The sequence below is a fragment of the Lithobates pipiens genome, unplaced genomic scaffold (assembly GCF_037356315.1).
Source record: "Lithobates pipiens isolate NorthernLeopardFrog02 unplaced genomic scaffold, aLitPip1_a1.2 Scaffold_16, whole genome shotgun sequence".
Classification (NCBI taxonomy): Eukaryota; Metazoa; Chordata; class Amphibia; order Anura; family Ranidae; genus Lithobates; species Lithobates pipiens.
In genome coordinates this window covers 567,682,196-567,697,950 of record NW_027507748.1, presented here as the reverse complement: position 1 = coordinate 567,697,950, position 15,755 = coordinate 567,682,196, and the positions used below count along the sequence as shown (strand labels likewise).

Genomic DNA, 15,755 nt, shown 5'->3' with positions numbered 1-15,755 from the left:
CCTCCGAGTGAGGACGTCATCGCGCCCACAGCGTACTTGCGCCGAGACTGACGCCACCGTACAACGCCCGTGCGCATGCGCGGCCGCCGCCATCTTGCCCCGACCGCGCCTGCGCAAACCAAGCCTCGATCTCAATTGATACTCGCCAGCTGCGCAGATCGAAGCAGGAAGCAGCGAGATGGAACGCAGGAGCGTCCCGGTGCCATAACCAGGAAGACCACAGACATAAAAACGGTACAAACACACAAAAACTGCTGCCATAGATAAAATGTGTATACATTACCAGTCCCGCACAACACCTGATCTGACCTGGTACTGGGAGCTTGAAGTACTCATAGTGCACCCGGGGCATCATAAATGGGGGGGGCCTCCCGCTAATAGCAAGGACGTTTGGCCAAATTGCCGCTTGCCAGCCAATGGCTGGTTAGTAAGCTCTTCATGGCATCGCATCAAATCGCCCGTGCCCACCCTGCTAATAGCTGGGGAATTGGGCTCCAGAAAGAACCGCCATCCTGAAATTCGTGCACAAACCAGCCGGCCTGGATCCAACTTCATAAGGTAAAACCTTGGTCCTAGGATGAGGACAAAAAAGGAACGTGGTCTCTGACTAGAAGCAAAGATTTATGGGAGTGGGGTCCTATGAGGTAGGAGAGGCGGGGTTAACCCATACGTAGGCTGCCATGGAGTCTGTCAGGAAAGTATTGTTCTTTCACTGAACTAGATAGATTGTGTTTGTAAAGTATTAAATGTAGCAGTCTTCTAGTTGATGACAACTAAGCTCTTCACAGCGCCTTGAGGCCATTCAGTTCGCGTTGTGTGCTTTACAAATATTTTCATTCATTCATTCATTACAACATGTAGTTTTTTTTTGCAGGTCTTGACTCAGGAAAATCTAGCTACACTTGTCACAGGAGTCATGACTCCAACAGGAGCAGTTACTCAACCTGTTTTGATCCCCATCAGTATTCCTGGACAAGTGGCTGGCCAGCAGGGACTGGCTGTATGGAATTTTCCCACTGCTACACTAGCTACTCTTCCTGGATTAGCAGCTGCGCCCTCTGCTGGAGGACTCTTCAAATTGCCTTTAACTAACCTACAAGGTAGGAAGGAGTATTTGCTAACTTTATAACAATTTATTTTGATAAATAGCCATAAATACAACCCCAATTCCAAAAAAGTTTGGACGCTGTGTAAAATCGACATATAAACAGAATGCAATGATTTCCAAATCTCAAACTATTTTTTTTATTCACAATAGAAAATATGAAATGTTTAAACTGAGAAAATGTACCATTTTAATAAAAAAAATATGGTAATTTTAAAATTGATGGCAGCAACATGTCTCAAAGAAGTTGGGCCATGTTAGTATGCAAGACAGATCCTGGCACGTGCCCTTTTAACAAAAATCAGATGCTCGGTTGGCCAACAATCATATCACATGTACGAGGCATTAGAGTCTCAGAAGTAAACATGGGCAGAGGTTCACCAATCTGTGAAATACTGCATCTAAAAATTGACAATTTCAGAATAATTTTCTTCAATGTAAAATTGAAAAGACTTTAAAGTGGAACGTCACTCTCCCAATCAACATTGATTATTTTCAACCATTATGCAGCTAGCATTAGTAAACAGATAGGAAAGTAAATCATGTTTACTTGTTTTAAACTACTTTGGCACCATGCGTTTTCACATGCAGGAAACCGAACCACATTTTTCAGTGTGTTTTTTTAAAAGTACTGTGTTTTGTATGCAGCTGCATGCGGGTGCGGGAACACATATGAACCTAGCCTTCGTGTCCTTAGGAGAATCTCAATCCTGAGCTGCATTTTCGGCATCTAAAGACACAAATAGCGAGGCAAGGCTCTGCCTCCACTCCCTCGTCACAAGATTTGACTGACAGCAGCAGGAGGCAATGGTTCCAGGGCTCTAAGCAAAGCCTTTGAGAGCGGGTAGAAGAGGCGAGAGCCGCAACAGACAGGCATAGCGCAGGATCGAGATCATGCTCAGGTAAGTATAAGGGGAAGAAATGCATTAAGGTAAAACATGTTTAGGCTTTACAACCACTTTAAGGCAGCCCATTAAGGAAAAAAAAATAGGCTGACAATGTACCATGACAAAATAATGGACATGCTGCATTTTTTCTGACGCAGAGCTCACAGCAGATGGTGGTGTGCTACTGTGCATTGTGGTACACTGCAATGTATGTCTGCAGAGCTTTATTGCTTTAGTGCATTGGGTTACTATTCAAAATGTATGGCACTGTAACGGTAATGTGCAATCATATGTTTTGTGGTAATGTATGCATTAATGTGCCCATTACCACAACATGCCTTGATGGCAAAGTATAAATGGGCCCTAAGCCCTGGTTCACACTAGTGCGGACTTGAAATCATGCTACTTCAGGGAGATTTCAAAGCTGCATATCAGTGTGATTTGGACCTCCGATTTCGTTGTGACTTCATTTAACAGAAGTAAATGCAAGTCGCAATGAAATTGCAAAACAGTAGTGCAGGAACCTTTTTTCAAAGTCGCTGCAACTTGAGTCGTCAATTTGAACGTTTCTATTGCCAGCAATGGGGCGCGATTTGTCATGTGATTTTGAACTGTCAAATCACATAACAAATTGCAGTAGTGTGAACCAGGGCTTAAGCTACAGAATACTCTTGTTACAAATACTAAATACTTTGTTACAAATTTATATTTTGTATGAACCATAACCTAACCATCACTACTAATTGTGTTGCCACACACAATATCTCCTTTTTGTACTTGCCATGATTTGTTATATATCTGTATAGATATATATCTAGAGTGGCTATAAAAAGTCTACACACTCCTGTTAAAATGTCAGGTTTCTGTGATATAAAAAAATGAGACAAAGATAAATCATTTCAGAAATTGTTCCACCTTTAATCAGACCTATAAACTGTACAACTCAGTTGAACAACAAACTGAAATCTTTTAGATGGAGGGAAGTAAAAATAAATAAACACTCCAAATCTGTCAGATTGCAAGGGCATCTCCTGTGCACAGCCCCCTCCAGATCACCCATAGATTTTCAATTGGATTCAGGTCTGGACTCTGGCTGGGCCATTCCAAAACTTTTGTCTTCTTCTGGTGAAGCCATTCCTTTGTTGATTTGGATATATGCTTTGGGTAGTTGTCGTACTGAAAGATGAAGTTCCTCTTCATGTTCAGCTTTCTAGCAAAAGCCTGAAGGTTTTGTGCCAATATTGACTGATATTTGGAACTGTTGATAATTCTCTCTACCTTGACTAAGGCCCCTGTTCCAGTTGAAGAAAAACAGCTCCAAAGCATGATGCTGCCACCACCATGCTTTACTGTGGGAGAATGGTATTCGTTTGGTGATGTGCAGTGTTGTTTTTGCACCAAACATATCTTTTGGAATTATGGTCAAAAAGTTCAATCTTTGTTTCTTCAGACCATAACTCATTTTCCCAAATGCTTTTGGGAGATTTCAGATGTGTTTTTAGCTGGGTTTGGATGTTTTTTTTCATAAGAAAAAGCTTCCGTCTTGCCAAACGACCCCACAGCCCAGACATATGAAGAATACAGGAGTTTGTTGTCACATGTACCACACAGCCAGTACTTGCCGCTTGGCAGCCTCCCTGACCAGTTTTCTTCTATTTTTTTCATAAATTTTGGAGGGACGTCCAGTTCTTGGTAATGTCGCTGTTGTGCCATATTGTCTCCACTTCATGAGGACTGTCTTCACTGTGTTGCATGGTATATCTAATGCCTTGGAAATTCTTTTGTACCCTTCTGACTGACACCTTTTAACAACGAGATCCCTCTCTCTGCGGACCATGGCTTTTGCTGTAGGATGCAACTTAAAAAAATGTCAGGAAAGACCTACTAAAACAGCTGAACTTTATTTGGGGTTAATCAGAGGCACTTTAAATGTTGGCAGGTGTGTACTGACTCCTATTTAACATGATTTTTAATGTGATTGCTTAATTCTGAATACAGCTACATCCCCAGTTATAAGAGGGTGTGCACACTTGTGCAAGCGCATTATTTTAATTTTGTATTTTTACTTCCCCCTAAAAGATTTCAGTTTGTATTTCTATCGAGTTGTACAGTTTATAGGTCATATTAAAGGTGGAAAAAAAATGAATTTTTTTATCTTTGCCACATTGTTTACATCACAGAAACCTGACATTTTAACAGGGGTGTAGACTTTTTATATTCACTGTATATGTTTATAGATTTTCCTGTTGTTTGTTATTTATCTAAAATTAAATAAAATATTAAAAAAAAAAGATAATAGACCAGGGGGTGTCTTACTTTTTCATGCTCCACTTGTATTATGTTTAGGTAGACTAATCTTTAACATAATAGAAAAAAAAGTTACCTTTTTACTGGGACCCTTAGTCTGCATGTACAGGTGGAGAAAATTCTAAATAAAGATATGTAAAATAAAAAATAAATTATTGTACTGAACTATGCTATTACAAGAATAAGGGTATTTGCACACGGTACTGATGTTTGAGCATCAGTTTTCCTGGACAAAATTTATTTTGTTTTATTTTGTGTGTATTTGCACGTGCACTGGTTCTAGCTCCCGGGAATGCAATTCTATCCTAAACATACTGTCTAGCAATGCAGATTTCTGTATATGTCTTTAGTCAACTATACATAGCGCATGTTTACACACCTGTGTGTACAGGCACATTGAAAACAATGGGCTGCATTTAGATCAGTTAAAAAATAAAAAAATAAAAAATAAAAATAAAAAAAAGGCTATGCCTAAAAATGCTGAGTTGCTAGGAAGTAGTGTGCAAGAGGCCTTGCCCAAATATAGTTCCCAGAATACACAAATGTACTGCGCAAACTGTTGGTTCTAAATAAATTCAGAATAATAATGATGATGTTTCTCTGACAGATTTTATATAATGGACCTTACCTGACTGTCGTTGAATATGGAACTGTATTTCTCAGTGCAATTTTTGTTCCCTTGCTTCATACTATCTTTTCTCGTCTGTTACAGCAGCTTCGGTTTTGAACACTGCCCTACAGACTCCTGTGCAGGCAGCACAAGCCATTCAAGCAGTTTACCAGGCACAGCCAGCCGTTCAGGCTCAAGCTGCCCTTCAAGCAGCTGTCCAGCCACAGACTGCTCTGCAGGCTTCACCAGCTCTACAGACTCCAACAGCCCTGCTGTCAAATACAGTATCAAAAGCAGAACCTCAGCCACAGCTCACTGTTCAGCCAGCAAGCTTTACCTTCAACCCAGCCATTGTAAGTTCAGATTGTTCGTTCTTTGTACTGCAAAGTACAAAGAAATGGCAGCATCATATTTGTTTGTGGTATTTAACACACATAGTCACTTACGAGTCTTACCCTATCACTAATGTAATTCTATGGTCACAGCATATATTTTAATTTTACAACATCAGCATTGTAGTAGCAGGTGTTATATTAGCCAGTCCCATATAAGTTTACTTGAAAAATCTTTCATGTTATGAGCGCTGTATTGTCTGCTGTCCAGCTCCTTCCACAACTTTTTGGATTCCTCACATACTTTTCAGCGTCTCCTCTGCTGTTTGCCTTTAATTTCTAAGATTACATATCCCATGGTACCTGTAAGCTGTGGTTCCTCTTAAAACTCCTCCTCTCTGCACCTCTGTAAGGCCCCTTTCACACTGGGGCGGTGCGGGCGTCGGCGGTAAAGCGTCGCTATTTTTAGCGGCGCTTTACCGTCATTTTTGCGGCGGTATGCGGCCGCTAGCGGGGCAGTTTTAACCCCCGCTAGCAGCCAAAAAAGGGTTAAAACCGCCTGCAAAGCGCCGCTGCAGCCGCGCTGCCCCATTGATTTCAATGGGTAGGAGCGGTTTAGGAGCGGTGTATTCACCGCTCCTAAACCGCTCCTACCCATTGAAATCAATGGGGCAGCGCGGCTGCAGCGGCGCTTTGCAGGCGGTTTTAACCCTTTAAAAAAACATTTATCACTTTTTGCTATAATGACTATCACCCAATTTTTTTTTTAAAAACAAATTTCTTCATCAATTTAGGCCAATATACCAGTATATTCTTCTACATATTTTTAGTAAAAACAATAAGCGTATATTGATTGGCTTGCGCAAAAAGTTATAGTGTCTGCAAAATAGGGGATAGATTAATGGCATTTTTAGGGCATTTTTATTATTTTTTTTTACTAGTAATGGCAGTGATCTGCGATTTTTAGTGGGACTGCAACATTGCGTCAGACAGATCGGACACTTTTTTGGGACCATTGACATTTATACAGCGATCAGTGCTATAAAAATGCACTGATTACTGTATAAATGTCACTGGTAGGGAAGGAGTTTACACTAGAGGGCGATCAAGGGGTTAAATGTTTTCCCTAGGGAGTGTTTCTAACTGTGGGGGGTGGGACTGAATGCGAGAGGAGACATAACGCTGTTCGCAATTACTACGGACAGCAGATCTGTCTCTTTTCTCCTGTCAGAAGGAGGATTTGTGTGTTTACATACACAAATCCCTGTTTTGGCTCTTGTGCCTGCAATCGCGGATAGGCCAGCCATGTGCATCAGTTCCCCCACCGTGCAGCTGACATGCGCCTGCTATGGCTCTTAAAGGAGCCATCATACAAGTACGGTGATTTGCGGGACAGAGACACATTGTCACCGTATATCTATATATCTGGTTAATTGATCACTCACTTGATCAGTTCATTGGGAGACACTAATCTCATGTGTATGGGTTGCAAACCTCCCACAACATTTTTTACTGACGTGACATGAGAGAGCAGTCCCAAAGCCGGCCCAAGCCATATTTTTTTACAGGCAGCCAATGCCCATAATGGACATTTTAAGGACAGTTTGAAAATCGCCTGATTTTTACAAGCAGTCCATAAATTTATAGGTGGTTGGCAACCCTGGGTACCCTTAAGGCCCGTGCACATGATCAGAAAATCGTACAAAAAAGACCGCTTTTGAAGTGATCGTATGATAATTTGATCGTTAGTACACAGCTTTTGTCTGAAATTTTCAAAGGGACAAACACAAAGAATCTCCGTTTAATCAATACAGTTTTCATCTGAAACTAACTACAATACAATACAATACATTACATCACTTCCGAATTTTTATTCTGTTGTTTCAATATAGAGATTAGCATGCAAAAAAACAGATGGTCATTTGTCCGGTAATTTCATTGTTGGTACTAGGTTAGGGGTAAGTGATCCTACAGGCTGGAGCATTGCTTCTGATAAGAAAGCTATATAGTGATATGCGAGTGATAAATCATATATTTTCCTTATTACATTCTAAGCAATCTCTATGACTATTAAACAGCTCATACCATATATTCATCCTTTAACCATGTTTCTTGATCATACATCAGGGGACACAGGAGCTTCATTACATAGTGGGGTATATAGGCACCTTCGGTGATTGGACACTGGCTAACCCCAATTCCTCCCCTATATAACCCCTCCCATATGGGAGGCACCTCAGTTTCTTCGCCAGTGTCTAAGGTGGTTGGTCACGTAAAACATGTGCTATGAAGAAAGCTCTATGCAGGTCCCTGCGGGGGTCTAAGGGCTATGATAACCGGATCCATATCTCTGTCCGATATTTGACTCCCAAGATGATATGGTACCCGGGCCTCGTCATCCGAAGAAACTAAGTTTTGCCTGTAAGTCCTCTCCTTTGGAAGACTGGGCTCTGGAAAAACCAGACTTGATGTACTATTTAAATAGTGGCATGAAAGTTTCTGGCAGAATCTTTTACAAGGTCCAGGTAAGAGGTTCCTCTGAGCAGGAACCCAAAAAATCCTGAAGGTTGGCACAACTCTGCCCGCCGTGATGGGTGAAGGCTGGAATCTGTCTGTTTCAGCAGTTCCTGCGGCGGGGACAGGTAAGAGAAGTTAATCCTATATAAATCATATATTATGGATTTCTTCATGTGAGTAGTAGAATGTCTTATCTGGTTTCCGCCACTAGAGGGAGTAAGAGCAGCCTGATGCATACTTGCATGCCTTTCCAAGTATACACGCTCAGTGAAGCCAGTCTTCGGATGGCTCACATCCTCCGCTGCAGACTGCCATAATACAGGTAAAAAAGAGGTTCCACGTAGTCTGGGGGTCCCACGCGGCTCTGTAGGTGGTCCTCTTCCCCCCTTCGGACGCCGGCAGTCCTCGTGCGCACTGGGCGCGCTCCCATATTAAATGAAGAAGGGGGGCGATTACTGCACAGGCGCTAAAGCGGCAATTTTAAAAGCCCAGAACACCAGGGAGCTGTAAGTGGAGGACACAGAGCTGTGGGTAGTAAGCATCCTAAGGGGTGTTGGATCCAGGCAAACCTAAGACACCTACTCAGCATCAGGTTGTGCAGTTTAAGCATATATCTTTATTGTGAGACTTGTAGCACAACAGTGATTGCACTTTTGTACTAGTACCTCTGCTTTGCAGCTTAGGACTATGTCTTCTCGTAAGAGGGTATCAGGGGGAGGTAACAAGGGCACTGGTAAATCACCACCTAGCTCTAGGGGTCCTAAAGATGGCTGTAGATTACCATCCCCCCCTGCAAGACTGGAGCCAGCCTCACAGGATGAGTCAGTGCCCCTGTCAGGTTTTGCAGCCTCTCCTAATGTTTCAGCCCCAGCGTATGTCACTGAAGACTCCCTTAAGGCTACATTGGAGGGTTTTGAAGGGAGAATTATGGATTTTATTTCAGTTTCCCTGAAAAATAGCAGAAAAAGGGGTAGATCCCCTCCCTCTGCTGAAATTCCTCTTTCAGGTGACACCTCTGACAATGAGGAGAGATCCCTGTCATGGGATAGGGATCAAGAGCAGTCGGATGAATCAGAGGAAGAGGAGAGAGTCCCCTCCTCCCAGGCACTTAGAGAGCAAGTTCAATATTACACTGAATTGGTGCGTACCACTTTCAGAATGCCCACTGCTGAGGCCGCTACATCCTCTGTTTCTTCCCTGGGGGTCAGGAAAATCCCACAGACGGCCTTTTCCTTTCCAATTCATCCCTTAATGGATAAATTGTTGTATGGGGATTGGGGACATCCCGATAAACTGTTTGCTCCTCCTAAAAGGTTTTCTATGCTTTATCCTCTGGAGGAAAGTTTCACCAAAAAATGGGGGGTCCCATCTGTCGATGCGGCTGTTTCTTGTGTGAATAAAAACCTGACCTGTCCTTTGGATAATGCTCAGGTATTTAAGGATCCAACTGATAAGAAGCAGAAAACGTTATTGAAAGCCTCCTTTTCCATGGCTGGCGCTGTAGTGCAACCTACAGTCGCAACTGTGGAGTTGTGTCAGTTCCTCAAGGAACAGGTTAAGCAGATGCTTGGCCTTCTTCCCAGTGAGGAAGTGGAGAATTATGCAGAAATTCCTCAAATTCTGTGTTTTATGATTGATGCGGTTTTGGATTCTGTTTAACAAGCATCTCGTTTGTCTCTCCTGTGGCTCAAGAATTGGGCAGCTGAGCTGTCATGTAAAAGATATTTGACTGGGTTCCCGTTTAAAGGGGAACACTTATTTGGGGAGGAATTGGATAAATTCGTCCAAAAGATTACAGGGGGTAAATGTACTCTCCTGCCAATCAAAAAGAACAAACGTCCATCATTTAGGCGTTCTCTTTCTCCCGGAGCATCAAGCTCTAAGCAGTGGCGACAGCCTTCCCAACCTCCCTCTAGAGGAAAGGCCCAGGGTCACGCCCAGGGGCAGAAAAAGACTTGGGGGCGAAAGCCTGCCAAGCAGAGCCCAAAAGCTTCCTTGTGAAGGGGTTCCCCCACTCGGCCGAGTGGGGGGAAGGCTCCTGCAGTTTGCAGAAGCCTGGCGGGAAGAGATTCGGGACAAGTGGGTAACCTCCTCAATATCTCTGGGCTACAAACTAGAGTTCCAGGAGATTCCTCCATCTCGCTTCTTAAGGTCAAGGATCCAGTAAAGCAAAGACCGCTACTTCTGGCCTTAGATCGCTTACTATCCCAGGGGGTGATAGTGTAAGTAGACCCAAAAGAACAGGGCTCAGACTTTTACTCAAATCTCTTCACCGTTCCAAAGCCAAATGGAGATGTCAGACCTATCCTGGATCTAAAGGATTTGAACCAGTTTTTGCACATTCGGTCTTTCCGAATGCAGTCAATACGCTCTGTGGTCTCTTCCCTGTGGGGGGGGAGTTTATGGCGTCAATAGATATCAAGGATGCATATCTTCATGTGTACCAATATTTCCTGCGCACCAAAAGTATCTAAGGTTCGTGGTAGATCAGTGCCATTTTCAATTTGTGGCCCTGCCTTTTGGTCTCACTACAGGCCCTCGAGTCTTCACAAAGATTCTAGACCCTCTCTTGGCAAACCTAAGAGCTCAGGGTATAACCCTGATAGCTTATCTAGACGATTTGCTACTTATAGAGCAAACAGTAGCACTCTTGAACCACAGTGTTATCAAAACATTAGAACACCTGAAACACATAGGTTGGATTTTAAACCTAGAAAAGTCGTCCCTGCAGCCTGCTACCAGGTTGGAGTATCTGGGCATGGTCATCGACACCGCTCAGGGCAGGGTGTTTCTACCAAGGCCAAAGGCCATGGCTATAGGGGCTCTGGTGCGCCTAATACTGGGCAGAAGGACTTCTCCCATTCGGGTGTGTATGAGACTGTTAGGGAAAATGGTCGCCTCCTTCGAAGCCGTTCCATTCGCCCAGTTTCACTCAAGGCCTTTGCAACGATGCATTCTTGAGGCTTGGAACAATAAGCCCTAGGCCTTGGACCTTCCTATGTATCTATCCCCAGGAACACGCAGGAGTCTCGTTTGGTGGTTACATACCAAGAATCTGCTGAAAGGCAAAACTTTTCTTCCCCTTCCATGGAAGATTGTAACTACAGATGCCAGCCTGACAGGCTGGGGAGCAGAGTTGTAAGAAGTATGCACGCAAGGGAAATGGTCTGCGACCAAAAAACTACTGCCCATAAATATTCTGGAAATTCAGGCAGTTTATATGGCCCTCATGAACTGGTCCTACAGACTACAGGGTCTCCCTGTTTGAATACAGTCCGACAATGCCACAGCTGTGGCTTATATCAATCACCAGGGTGGCACCAGGAGTCTGGTTGCACAAAGAGAGGTGAATCGCATACTTGCTTGGGCAGAGAGGCATGTTCCATGCCTTTCTGCAGTCTTCATCCCAGGAGTGGAAAATTGGCAAGCAGACTTTCTAAGCCGCCAACAGTTATGCCCAGGAGAATGGGCTCTACACCCCGACATATTTCAGACCATATGTCACAAATGGGGCACTCCAGACGTAGATCTGTTTGCGTCCAGATTCAACAGGAAGCTGGACAAGTTTGTGTCAAGGACAAGAGATGTATTTGCTCAGGGGTCAGATGCTCTGACAATTCCCTGGGATTGGTACAATCTAATTTATGCCTTCCCACCATACCCGCTTCTGTCACGGTTCCTGGAAAGAGTCAAGAGGGAAACAGTCGGTTCTATTGGTAGCCCCGGCTTGGCCCAGGCGACCTTGGTATGCAGAGATCATGAAGTTGGCAGTAGGCAGGCCTTGGATCCTTCCTCTCAGATCTGATCAGATCCTCTCAGATCTGCTCTCGCAGGGTCCAATCTAAGATCCTGCTTTACACAGTCTGAATTTAACGGTTGTGCTGCTGAGACCCACATTCTGAAAGACCATGGACTCTCTGAGCCAGTCCTTTCTACTCTGGTCAGTGGCAGAAAGCCAGTCTCCGGGCTTATTTACTACAAAATCTGGAAGGCATATGTTTCCTGGTGTGAACCCAGGGGATGGCATCCTAGAAAGTATGTCGTTAGCAGGATCTTGGCTTTCCTCCAGTCAGGCCTAGAAATACATTTGGCCGTAAGCACTATCAAGGTGCAGATTTCAGCCTTGTCAGTGTTTTTCCAGAAGCCACTTGCATCACATTCTCTTGTGCGGGCTTTCATTAAAGGGGCCATGCGGTTAAGGCCTCCAGTCAAACCTCCGGTATGCCCATGGGATCTAAATTTGGTTCTCTCGGTATTGCAGGGACAACCATTTGAACCATTGCATCAGGCTTCGTTAGTTCTTTTGACTAAAAAATTTGTTTTCTTGATAGCCATATCCTCAGCTAGAAGAGTGTCAGAGCTGGCAGCTCTCTCGAGCAAGGAACCTTATCTAATTATTCATAAGGACCGAGTAGTGATGCGTCCTAATAGATCCTTTCTACCTAAGGTGGTTTCAGGATTCCATTTGAATCAAGATGTAATCCTACCATCCTTTTTTCCAGATCCACAGTCCGCAGAAGAAGAGTCTTTGCACACTCTAGATGTGGTAAGGGCAATCAGTATCTATCTCCAAGCAACTGCTCAGATAAGAAAGACTGATTGTTTTTTGTTTTGCCAGAAGGCCCTAAGAAGTGGATCAAAATCCACTCTATCAAGATGGATTAGACAAGTTATTCTTCAGGCCTATGTTGTAAAGGGGAAGATTCCTCCTTTTCAAGTGAAAGCGCACTCAACTAGGGATGTAAGTGCTTCTTGGGCATTGCATCACCAGGCCTCTCTGGCTCAGATCTGTAAGGCTGTGACTTGGTCATCAGTCCACACATTCACCAGATTTTATCAGGTGGATGACAGAGGGCAAGAGGATACCGCCTTTGGGCGCAGTGTACTGCAGGCTGCAGTTTAGATCCTCTGGTCCATGGCGGTCTATAATTCTGATCTGTGCCTCCCTCCCCTCAAACTGAGCATTGCTTTGGGACATCCAACTATGTAATGAAGCTCCTGTGTCCCGTGATGTATGATCAAGAAAATAGGATTTTTATATACAGCTTACCTGTAAAAATCCTTTTCTTGAGAGTACATCATGGGACACAAGGCTCCTGCCCTTCTTGGGTTTTATGTGGTTTCTTATTGCTTTGCTACAAAACTGAGGTGCCTCCCATATGGGAGGGGTTATATAGGGGAGGAATTCTCCTTAATTGGGGTTAGCCAGTGTCCAATCACCGAAGGCGCCTATATAACCCACTATGTAATGAAGCTCCTGTGTCCCGTGATGTACTCTCAAGAAAAGGATTTTACAGGTAAACTGTATATAAAAATCCTATTGTTGCAGGCTGTTGGATTCAAGTGAGCAATGCTGTAGATTGCAGGAATTCATGTGAGCACTGCATATCTTCCTTTTATCGATAGAAAAATGTAGTAATTAAAATAGACATTGTCCTTTGCATTGTTTGTGCTTTGGAATTTCCAAAGTCTTTTCATTTTTATCTTATACAGCCCTCCCATATCTATTTATGTGTCAGGAAATTTGACTTCCTGGCTGTGCTCGAAAATTGGTGCCTACTCATCTTGCAGCCCATGAACAAACTCTTAGGGCCACGGCTGCATGGGCATCTGCACGTGTGCGTACACATGCACATGTGTGTGAGCGTGAACCAGCATGCATGTCGGCCACTGGCCTTAGCACCAATTGCCTTATTCAAAGCTCAGCACAACCTTGGGAATTTTATAGTGGTCATGAATTCTCATGAACTGACTTTTTCCATTCTGTGTTTGACCTTGTTTGCCTCCTGAATCGGCCATGCTCATATCTTCCAGTGATGACCTTGGTGTGCGTCTTGATTTTCCTTCTGCCTACTGTCTTGGTACCTCTGCCAGTTATTTCTGACTTTTTGCTCGTCCTCAATACAATTCTGATTGCTGCCACTGCATGCTCCTGTGCCCATTCTACAAACCAGAATTCAACACAAATTTGACTTGAACCTTTCCAGCACCTCAGCAGTATTCAGGCAGTCTCCATATCATCTGCTGCATCTGGGCACATCGCAGGCACCTGTGCACCATTTACAGGGCATATTGGCAGGAGGTCTAAGGAAAAGTGCTCTTGTTCTCGACTAGGTAAGTGCCACTCAGCCACGTCAGAGGCTGAAAGAGGTTCTTCCTCACTGGACACGCTATGCCATCTGATTTCTGAACTGCCCCAGCAGGTAAAGTTTCTGAATTTCCTAAATGGAGCTCTGACACAAACTGGAATGATATAGCCCGTGATGCAAATTTCATCATGGACTATCAGAACCTCAAAGATGAATTGGCCAAAGTAAGAATATTGAGTTCTCTGAAAGACCTGATTGAACTGTCCATACCATTGGACTGCAGACTGTGTTAATGATTGCCAACGTCTGGGAAACATGGATGTTGCTCAGGATCTGAGTTTTTATTACCCTGCCTGAATTCAGCCGTATGCGTGTTGGTACAAAGGTTGAGCCCATGCAGATTGGACTGCTTTATCCACTACTTTCCATGAAGGAAAAGCTCCGTTGCTGGCAGCCCAGCTTGTCTCTTTGTGGAGAGACAAGTCATTACATGCAGCTTTAGCCAGTAAGGTTGAGTAACTTGTATTCCCCTTTTCTGGTGGCACCTCAAGAAATAGTCTCTCTACCCATTTCCCTGCAGGTATTCAAAAAGACTATCGAGGTTCAAGCCATCTTTGATTCAGAAGCTTGTGGTTGCTTCTTAGGTGTTGATTTTGCTAAGCTACACAGCATTTCTTTGTTGCTGGAAAAACAAAGAATGACTGTGTATGTAGCAGATGGAACAGGACTCAAATTGGGTCTGCTCTCTGTATCCTCTAACTACGGTCATCAAGAATTCCTCCAGCTGGATATACAGTCATTTCATCTATTTTCTTGGTATTCTCTGTATCCCCTGGCTTCAAGCACACACTCCTCACATAGATTGGAACACAGGAAAAGTAATATTCTCTTTTCTATATTGTCCTTTACCAGGGAAACTTCCACGCTTGTGTGTCTTCATCCTGAATCCAAATCATCAGTTTATTCCACCACCTTATTTTGACTGTCACTTTTTGCATGTTTCTGATCAGAAGATGGTCAACACACTTTTCATCTCCTCCTTCGCCCATATGATTATCCAGTTAAACTTATCAGGAGCAGAAACACCATTTGGGCAAATCTTTCCTTTTGCTGAACCTAAGCTGGAAGTGGTTTGCTAGTACATTTTAGAAAACTTGAACAAGGTTTTCATCCGCCTGTGCACATCTCATGCTGGATCAAGAATCTCCCAATGGTAATGGAATTCTGTCAGAGATTTGAAAATGCTAACGTTTACTCTTTTTAGATTTGGAAAGCACATACAATCTGGTGCGTACTAGGGAGGAGAATTAATGGAAAAGATTAATCGCTTCCGCACCACCTACCGCATATATACTGCGACGGGCGGCCCAGCTGCGCAAAATTGCTTACCTGTACGTGATTTTGTGCACGAGATGTAGGGGGGCGCGCCGCTTCCGCTGTGATTGGACACAGCAGGAGCCAATTAGCAACTTGCCGATCGTTCAGAGGAGAGATAGACTATGTAAACAAGGCAGACTGCTGACCTGTCAGGGAGCAAAAGAGAGATCTTGTGTTTCAGCTAAGCTGAAACACGGATCTCTCTATTCCTCCAGTGTATCCGTCCCCCACACAGTTAGTAAGCACCTCCCAGGGAACACACTTAAAGGAGTTGTAAAGCTTTGTTTTTTATTTTCTAAATAGGTTCCTTTAAGCTGTTGGTTCACTTACCTTTTCCTTCGATTTCCCTTCTAAATGTTTTTTTCTTTGTCTGAATTTCTCACTTCCTGTTTCTCCTCAGTAAACTTCACACCATCATCCGAGCGGTGTTTAGTCAGCCAGAACAGCTTACAGAACAGCTTACTGAGGAGGAACAGGAAGAGAGAAATTCAGACAAAGAAAACAAAGAAAAAAAACATTTAGAAGGGAAAT

At 43.6% G+C, this 15,755-nt stretch overlaps 1 protein-coding gene across 1 annotated transcript in view; it reads left to right on the top strand.

Moving 5' to 3' along the window:
* POU6F1 (POU class 6 homeobox 1) overlaps nucleotides 1-15,755 on the top strand; it is a 212,480-nt gene that overhangs the window by 109,689 nt on the left and 87,036 nt on the right. The window contains exons 6-7 of the mRNA XM_077483683.1: nucleotides 875-1,100; nucleotides 5,012-5,262. Coding sequence (XP_077339809.1) covers nucleotides 875-1,100; nucleotides 5,012-5,262 — 477 coding nt within the window. The remainder of the gene's footprint in view (nucleotides 1-874; nucleotides 1,101-5,011; nucleotides 5,263-15,755) is intronic.